The sequence below is a fragment of the Petaurus breviceps genome, unplaced genomic scaffold, assembly GCF_028583685.1.
Source record: "Petaurus breviceps papuanus isolate PSGF00001 unplaced genomic scaffold, PetGlider_PUasm1.0 183, whole genome shotgun sequence".
Lineage (NCBI taxonomy): Eukaryota > Metazoa > Chordata > Mammalia > Diprotodontia > Petauridae > Petaurus > Petaurus breviceps.
In genome coordinates, this window is record NW_027185791.1 from 18277452 (window position 1) to 18287376 (window position 9925).

General features: G+C 45.3%; 1 protein-coding gene across 1 annotated transcript; it reads right to left on the reverse strand.

Moving 5' to 3' along the window:
- Positions 1-2366: 2366 nt before the first annotated feature.
- GAS1 (growth arrest specific 1) lies at positions 2367-7631 on the reverse strand. Its single transcript, XM_069087975.1, has one exon. The coding sequence runs from the start codon at positions 5132-5134 to the stop codon at positions 4043-4045; it is 1092 nt and encodes a 363-aa protein (XP_068944076.1). The 5' UTR covers positions 5135-7631; the 3' UTR covers positions 2367-4042.
- Positions 7632-9925: the final 2294 nt, after the last annotated feature.

The following is a 9925-nucleotide window of genomic DNA, read 5'->3' on the forward strand; positions in this document are numbered from 1 at the left end:
CAGAGACCTTATGTTATGTCCATTGTGATCATATACAAAAGCTTTGCTGTGTGCTTGGGTGATCAGTGAAGCTTGAATCTCCTTCTATTTACTGTATGGTCACTGTCAGTTCAATGAACTGCCTCCTTGTTCTCCACCATTGTCCCACACTCCCTTAAACATTTGTCACTGAGGTGTCTCCAAAGACAAATAAACTGTCACTGAGAATTCAAACCTGGTAACTGGGAAAATTAAAAAAAAAAAAAGGCAGCAAGAACACATGATTTTACATGAAATTAAAAAAGGAGTTCCTTTTCATCCTGGGAGATCTCAGTTGGGGGTGGAGGCATTTTCAGATCATGCATTCATTCATTCCACATTGATTGTACACCTACTATATCAAGACACTCTAGAAAAATCCCTATTGGATTTCTAGGGGAAAGGCATTGGTCTTTTCTTCCTCTAATGATAATCCATAGCACTTTCATTTAAGGCTGCCAAGTGTCCACAGTTCTAACTGGCTCCCTAGAGAGCTGAAGATATTGCATATGTCAACATCTATAAAATTCTCCCTGCTTTGGAGAAGCTGGAAATATGTGTCCATTCACCAAAACAATAAATAAATAACCTTTGGCTTTGATATTGCCACAGATTTCTATAGGCTCTCTCAGTTGAGGAGTAGGGTGGGTACTAGGTTCCCCTGTATAATAATTTAAATTAAAACAAACTACTGACCAATGTTCACTTTCTACAGCGAAGGAAGTACAAAGACTCGTGTCCTACCTCCCCACTGGTGCTCGCTGTTGATTTATTCCAGGCAGATGCTTTTGACAGGAGCCGGTAAAATCAAGTCTTCAGTATATTGTAGTAGTTAATTATCAGCCCTTTTCTAGTGCTAATGCCTTTTACTCCTTCCTGGGGAAAAACTGAGCCTTTTACTGGGACAAAGGCAACTTTTTAGTAAAAAATGTGTTCAAATAGACTGCGTAGATAGAATCAAGACACATTTAAATATATTTAAGGGCATGCTCAAAAGGATTGCAAACTCAGCGTTTTGTAAAGAGGGCTGATTCCATTTACAAGTGTCTTCCAACCACCCTTTGTCCCTTCTTCCTAAAGAAACAACATTTTCAGCTTTGTTTTAACAATATGTTTGCTCAACCATTCAGGTGACTTTAGAACGCAGCCACACATTATATTCATAAATGGTTGTTTGATATTACAACTATCCTGAACTTTCTGATAAATATATGAATATATAAGCCCTGGTTTTAGTTTCATTGAAAAGAACCCTGAAAATAAATAAGAGGGAGGAGGAGAAGTGAGAACTAAAAGAAAACTAATCCTCAAAAATGGGAGTGGGTGGGGTTGGAAGGACGAGGGGGGGGCAAAGACACAGATTTGTTAATTACTTTAGGCAGCAAAGAAATCTGGTTAAGTTTTCTCGACACATGTTAATATCAAATAAAGAGACAAGAGATCTGGCTAATCTGTCGACCCCTCAGACAAAGTTTATTTGTGGTGGCTTTTAAACTTCTGACTTGCCTTCCAATCACAGCGTTTAAAATGAAAAGCTTTAAATAAACACAAGGAATACAAGATAAATAAACTTTTTTTTCCCCCTGCAAGTGCCTTGCTTGGCGAGGTTCAGACTCAAATCCCCAGAGAACTGAGCTCTCTCTTTTGTGTTAATGTTTAAAAGATTTTTCCAATGCCGGAGTTTATTCCTACTGCAAACATTTCTATTTACAAGGTCAAGTGTATCAGCACTCGACACAGCTTAAGAGTGTAATTATTTATCTAAGGACGTCTGAGTGTAGATCAGTAGCCCTGGCAGAAAACCAGCCTTCAGCTCACTGCTAAACAACTCTTCACAACAATATTACAAGTTCTGCTAATTGTTCTACACCTCACGGGTTTACTTTTGCCTCACTTTTTTTTTTTTTCGCTAGAATTGTGAAAGTTACCTCAAAATCCTGGGATTTGTAGACCCATTTACAGGCCGAGATGTTATTGACATGGTTTATTGCATAAGAATGTCTAGTAGCATGGAGGGTACCACTTTACTGGGTGAAAAGAAAGCCAGAGGGAAGGGGGAGGGGACAGAATGAGGGCTGCTGATAATCTGTATGTGGAAGGGAAACGATTTTGTAGATATAGGAACTGTGTCACTAAATCATAAAAACAACTGAAGTCATTCCAGGTAATTAAGTATTTTTAACTGCCTTATTTGCAGAAGTCTAATTGTTCATTAAAGTATCCATGGTAATAGTAAAACCTCTCTTTATGGCATTTCAGGTCTTGGTTTGTACTTTTAACTTTTGGTGGATGAATTTTCTCCAATCCTGGCTGCGGCGTAAGGTTACTGAAAAAACAACTTCACCACATTCATTATTTAAAACTCTTTACTGATGTACACACTTAACAAAAAAAAAAAAATACACAAAGCCATAGTTACATAGGACTTCTTATGCCTTCTATAAAAGACAATGTTTAAGGCAGTCTGGAAGTGGATTTATACAAATCAACAACATCATCCATAAATTCTCTTAAAAATAAGAAAGTGAACGTCAAATTTATAAAATACACTGTACATCTGCTGTCCTAGAGCATACTTCACGATGGATTATTGTACTTTGTATTCTTTAAAACAAATGAAATCTGTACATTTCTTTAAAAAAGAGTAGCATGAACGTAAATTTTAAACTTTAATTTCTTTTTTTAAAAATAAATTATTTTTGAAGCATACATTTTATAAAAATTCTATATACAAGGTACAGCGACTGGTAACAAATCCCAGTTTTAAATACATTTTATATACGATTTACCAGAGTTCGGCACCCTGATAGGAGAAGAGGCAATATAATTTCTCAAGGTACACAAAAGTTCTTGATGTAAAAAGACCAGAACAGGACAGAACAAAACAAAACAAACAAGAAAAAAAAAAAAACCGCAAACATAACCACTAAACACCAGAAAGTGTCTTTCGAAGATGGCAGTGCAGCGCTCTTTTAAAACAAAAGTTGCATTGTTTAGTATCATTAATAACTTCCTACATCAGCATTTGAGTTTGAATACTGGGTGATGGAATGGGAAGTCAAATTTAATCTGAAACTTTTTTTTTTTTAAAAACCGGAATGGAATTTGCTAAGTACGTTACTCACCATCACACAGTTTAGATTTTTTTTCCCCCTTCCCCAGGGAGTGAAATAGCAATAACGACCTGCTTAAAGACCAGATCCCTGCTTCTTTCGTCACTAAGAATACTCTGGGCATTGATGCCGAGAAGAAATGATTGAATGAATGAGACTTCAATTCAAGTAGCTGACTCCTTAAAAGATTCTAATAGGTCAAACCATAAGACTATTTGCATGTTACCTTAGAGGAGACTTGCAAATAAACCTACAGCAGCATTTCAAACTTATCTCTTTCAAATCTCTCTCTGCTGGCCTCTCACTAGCCCGGAACTAGGTGGGATCTAACTGGGAAGAATGCAATCTTTAGAACTCCACGTCATCTGAGGGGTGTCTCTGTGCCTCCTGTCCGGCTGCTTCCACCCCGTCTCCCATTCCATTAACTGCCTTCTCAAGTCTCACGCAGAGCCGGGGTTCCAGCCTACCCGGTGATCTGTAGTGTGTGTTTATTAGTAGGGCTGGAGTGGGGGGTGGGGTGGAGGGGGAAACAGAAACGCCCCTCCCCCCCCAACAACAACCCGGGATGCTCGCTATTTTTCTGGAAGAGGAGTGTGTGAAATCGGTGCGGGTATTGCAGGGAAATCAAGGGGGAAGGCAGGCGGGAAGAAACCAGGGGACAGTTGGTTATTTTTGAAAGTCTGGGGGAGTAGGAATCCAAGCATTCCCTAGCTCCTCTAAAGCTGTGTTTTAAGTACCGATGACTCTTCCGAGGGAGGGGAGTCAAAGTGTGCCGGGGGGCCGTGGGAAGGTGATGGGCGAAGGGAGAGACAAGGGAGGGAAGGGCGGAAGGGAGACCCGGGAGAGCGCGGGCTGAGTGCGGGGAGCCCGCGGAGCAAGCCCATGGACCAACAGAGGGCCGGCAGAAAAGGCTACAGCAGCGGCCGCAGCAGCAGCAGCAGCAGCATGGACACGAGCCGAGCCCAGGCGCCCTCGGCAGCCGAGCGGGAGCCGCGGTTCCTCCGCCCGTCCCCGTAGGGCAGCTCCCCGCGCCCTCCTCCCGCGGCGGCAGCCGCTGCAGCAGCGCCGCCGCCCGGCCGAGCCGGGTGCGGGAGCCCGTCCTCCTCGTACTGGGAGTCCCCGGCCGCCCCGAGCGCGCCGCCGCCCCGCGGCTCCTCCTCGTAGTCTTCGTCGTAGTAGTCGTCCAGGCCGCCGTCCGAGCCGCTGCTGCCCGGGCTGTTACCGAGCTCGGCCCCGAAGCACAGCCGGGCCATGTTCTCCTTCATGGACTCGCAGATGGGCCGCTCCAGCCCGTCGCAAACGCAGTCGTTGAGCAGCGCCGCCTTGGGCACCGCCAGCATGTCCTCGATCACGGCGCGGCACTCGTCCGTGCAGCGCAGCCCGTTGAAGAGCTTCCCGCAATAGGTCAGATAGCGGCTCAGGGCCAGGTTACACCGAACGTCCCGGTCACAGCGCCGGCGGGCCTCGGTGCACCCCATCACGCCGCCGCCGGCGCCTCCCTCGCCTGCTCCCCCGGCGCCGCCGCCGGCGCCCCCGCCCCCGCCGCTGGTCCGGGGCAAGCAGGGCTCGATGGCACGCTTGGTGGACTTGCAGTTCTCATCCTGCGCGCAGTCACAGTCTTCCAAGGCTGGGCCCCTCCTAGTGTGGTTGAGCTGAATCAGGGCCGAGATGCAGTGGCTCGGGCATCGCCAGCGGGAGGAGAAGGAGGCGGAGGAGGAGGGGAAAGAAGAAGCGGCCGCGGCGGCAGCCTCCTGGCCCCCCCGCTGCAGCAGGACTGGTGCGCACGCCTCAGCGTACTGGTTGTACGCGTAGCTGCACTCGGGCTCGCCTTGGCACTGCAGCAGCGCCTGCCAGCAGATGAGCCTACGTCCGTGCACCATCACGGAGCCCCGCGGAGGGGAGCCCAGGAGCAGCAGCGCCATCAAGCACAGCCAAGTGCCGGGCACTGTCCACCACCGGCCGCCGCCGCCGCCGCCCCAGCAGCCCCGCAAACCTGCCACCATCGCGGGCAGCAGGAGGAGGAACGGCAGCCGCCGCCGCCGCCGCTGCAGCAGCGGCAGCAGCAGCAGCAGCAGCCGGACAAGAGGGGAGACGGAGGGGAGGAGGCCCACGAGGAGGCGGCACCGGAGGTGGAGTCTGTGCAAAAGTTTGCTAAACTCCTGCCAACTTTTTGCATGAGGGTTTTCATAAATCCATTCGTGCGGCTTGATTTTCCTGTCTTGGTGATGGTTAGGGGTGGTTCGAAGGTATTCTCTGTTGAAAAAAAAAAAAACAAACACCCAAAGCAAAACAAAAAAAAAATCGGCTAATCAACCTTCACCCCCAGAAGTCTCCCCCCAAAACAGTCCCCCGTGGCGGGTGGGACTCAGCGCTGTCCTTGGAGGCTCCGGAGAAAGGGGCCTCGGTGGGGCTCCCTTGGTTGCACCGACGCGCTGCAGCGAGAATTCATCTTGCTGTCCCTTAGCGGATCCGTTGTGTGGCTGAGCTGCCCGGGAAAGTTGCCCTTTCTCTCAGTCCCGGGCTTTTTTTCTCTTCTTTCTCAACGTTGCGCCGGCCGCATTGCCGCTGCTCCGCTCAGCTTCTGCCCATCGCCCGCGTTCTCTGCCCTGGACAAGTCTTCTTGTCCCTGCGCTGCTCCGTCCCCTCCCCCACCGCACCTCCTCCGAAGTCTCCGCTATCTCCGTTTTCTGGAAGGAAGGGGGACAAGAAGAAACTCTCAGCGGCACAAAACGGGCTTGCTCGCGTCCTTCGGCTGCGGATGCTTCGCCCCTTGTCAACAAGCGCCGGGGAGCTGCTCCCGGGATCGGGTGTGTGGACTTTCTGGCAGCGAGGCTTTAAATACAAAAGTCCTCTCGGAGCTACTGCAACGTGCTTAGATCCCTCCTCATTATGCATGCATGGAAAAGCAAACAAATAAAAACATTAGCAACGCTTCTCCTCCTTGCAGTTCTTCAGTCCCTCGCTCTCCGCAGCGCCTGCTTTCTCCTTTTCTCCACTCTCTTTTCGCCCTTTGCTCGGCCCCCTTCCCCGACTTTTCGAGATACTATTGGTCATGCCTGTTGTTGTTGAAACTTTTTTTTTTTAACTATCCACTAGAGCGGGGCTGGGCGGTGGGGGAGGGAGGACGGGGGATGGTGGGCAGCTCACATTCAAGTCTTGAAAGGAAAGGCTTAAGGAGACTGACAGCAGCCCCAAGGAGCTCCTCCTACTTTTAAGGAGGCTCAGAAATGTAGTCCTTACTCGTGCACAAATGAATTTGCAAGGGCTTGCTTCAGGCAGCTGTTTGCATCCGGCAAAGCTATGAGGCTTTTCGATTTGTTTTGAATTTGTTTTATTAATTCTCCCTGGCCTCATCCGTGCCTTCTTCTGGGTCAGGAAATCGGTTTAGTTTGTAGATTTCCCCTCAGTGAGTCACAATCATGAGATAATTATTTTAAAATCAGCGGATCGGTCTCGAGTTTTTGAATCATTAAAAAAAAAAAAAACTAGACACAATAAATAACACTTTAATTAGATGTATGCCCCGGAGGTGTAATGCTTCAACTCCAAAAACAGAGCTACCATCCTCTATTTGCACTTTTATTGTTTCATCTTTTCATTAACAAAAAAGAAAACAAACGACTCTTTTTAGAAAGGATGCAGAGCCAGTTGTAATGAAATTAGTATAAATAAAATAAGAAAATTGACAAAAATTACAAACGTGACTTTTAGTCATCCTTTCAGTGTGAAATATGAAAAAAAATGACATGCATACTTTTGAATTCTGATCATACTAAAAATCTGACGTTTATCAAGAACAAATCAGAATTGCACGAAAGACACAGCCAGGCATTCATCTAGATTTCTATTAACCTGTGAAATGAAATGTTTGATCCCTTGGCTTGCCTTGAAACGAAGTTCCTAATCTGTCCTGCAGGGCAGTTAGTAGATACTACTTCCTTTGGAGGATGGTTGAATTTTATTGCTACCTTAATTTCATAGCAACACGGTCTTTGACCACAAGAGGCATAGGGAGTCTGCTGCCTGTCAAAACCTGGCCTTTTTTTTTTCCCCCAGCACTCCCCCCCCCTCCCCCTCTCCCTCCAGAGTATCAACTCCATCTGTCACAAAAATTAGAGCTAAATCTACTTTCCAGTACCAGAGGGAGCTTGGGTTCCAATGCTTTGTGTATTGCTGTTTGTCTCAGACCACATGTAAGTTGAAAGTGAGACCGAGTCCAAGCAAATGTAGATTTCTGAGCACCGTCTTTATTTTTAGATCTTTCTGATTTCATATAAATAAACTTGTTGTGCTACCTGAAGAAGCAGAATAAATGTTTTTAAATGCTAAAGCAAAATATCATAGTTACAAAGGAAACCATTAATGTTGAAATACAATTAAATCATATATATATATTTTTAAAAACTCACAAGTTCACAGACCTCAGGTTAAAAACTCCTAGTCTAGATGATCTCTAAGTTTTATTCCAGATCTAACATTATGTAATTCTACCATTTTGCCACTCAAAATCAGTGCTCCGTTATTGTGATTGTTGAGAAGACTGGGCCTGATGTTCAAACTTATTATTGAGCTGTAAAAGGTTTGTCTAATGACTCTAGTCAAATTACAAACTTTTATTTCTCTCTCTTTTTTTTTCTTTATGTCCAGAACTGTGTTTTGTCTATGTTGAAAATTTCTACATGGAATAGAAACTCCCTCTACTGATAGAGATTGGCTGTTGTCTAAAATGAACAGTTTTGGTGAATTGCCTGGAGAATTTAAGTGACGTTGGAAGCAGCTATAGTGCAGTGGAAAGAATATTAAGATTGGAGTCAGAAATTCTGGGTTCAAATCTAAGTTCTGTTGCTTGCTTGACTTGTGACCTACGACAGATAAATAATAATAATAACAGCTAGCACTTATACAGGACCTACTATGTGGTAGGCACTGGAATAAGTGATTTACAAATATTATTCCATTTGATCCTTATAATAACCTTGCCACAGATGTAGGTGATATTATTTTCCCCATTTTATAGATGAGAAAACTAAGGCAAACAAAAATTAGGTGACTTGCTAAGAGTCACTCAGTTGGTCCAAAGTCAGATTTGAACTCTGATATTCCTCACTCCAGAGGCGGTTAAGTGGTCCATTGGATAGAGTTCAAGGCCTGAAGTCAAGAAGGCCCATCTTTGTGAGTTCAAATTTGGCCTCAGATACTTACTAGCTATATGACCCTGGGCAAGTCACTTAACCCTATTTGCTTGCCTCAGTTCCTCATCTATGGAGAAGGAAATGGCAAACCACTCCAATATCTTTGCCAAGAAAACCCCAAACAAAGTCATGGAGACTTGAACATGACTGAAAACAACAGCAGCAGCAACAACAACGATTTCCTTCCCCAGGTCCAATGTCCCATCCAATGTATCACCTACCTGCCCCAGTCTCTTTGGGTCAGTTTCCTCACCTTTAAATGGGGAAGGGGGTGATAGGACTAAACGACCTCTAAGGTTCCTTTTTTCCTCTTTTATTTTTCCAAGGCTCAAGGAATGTTATTAAAATAAACTGAACCAGTAAAGACATTTCCCCCCTCACTGTCCATTTTATCAGGAGCTTGACAGAATCCCTTCAAGGAAGGATAGGGAAAAGACCGGTGTCATACTTTTTCCAAGTTTTGGAGTCAGAGTGAGCGTCAGGGGCCTATATGATCCCAGGATTTAATGTCCATGGTGAGTCAACAAGCATTTTTAAAGAACCATATGTATATATCATATGTTGGATTTCAACTCAGTTCTTACTGACCACAAGACCTGCCTTCTATTTACTATACTGTTCTTTCTCTCATTCTTTGCAACCACAATTGCTTCAATGAAAGTCCTCACGCATTTATTAAATGTCTTAGCCTAGGGGCCGAGGGATATATAGGTGAAGCAGATAGGGTCTTTGCCTTTGAGGATCTTTCAGCCTCCCAAGGGAGATAGGACATCTATTTAGATAGCCACAATGTGGACCAGGGCCTTCCTTCCAGGATGAGAAGGCATGAATGGATTGTTATCTTTATTATTAAAGAGAGTACCCACATCAATGAGATCACAAGAGACATCATTAAAGGGTCATGAGAGACCTAAGAAGGGAAAATTACTCCCCTGGATTTGGAGAAGGTTTAATGAAGGAGGTCGGTTTAAAGAACTGGTAGGATAGGAGCAGCTAGGTGGCACAGTGAACAGAGCACCAGCCCTGGAGTCGAGAGGACCTTGCTGTACCCTATTTCAATTCACCCTCCACCTGGTATCAGTCCCCACCATTTTGTGCTCCCTTCTCCAGGGAAGTAAAGTCCTGCCACAGAGAAGCCCCTAAATGCCAAGAGAATAACTGCCCAAGGCATATCTTTTGGAAATCTCCCAAGGCATTGTCACTGGCCCTGTTCCAGGGAATTGAAACCTAACCATATTCCATATAAGGTCTTAAACTGAGTATTAACCACTTGCATTCCTCTGCTTCTGTAACTTCCTGGTATTCTATAGATCTTACCATTACTTTGTGAGTTTTGTCTTTTAATACTCTGGCTCTGCCCCAGCTCAGGGCTGTCTGATTTGAGTCTACACTCTGGACAGCCGGGCCCTCATTAAAATCCACATTAAACTTACATTAAATTATGCCCAGGTCTCGCCTCATTGATTTTCTGCCCAACAACCTGGGTTCAAATCTGGCCTTAGAAAGTTAAAACTTACTAGCCATAGAGTGCCAGGTCTGGAGTCAGGAAGACCCATCTCTTTGAATTCAAATCATAGTTATTGCTGGCAGATTGTGAAGGAT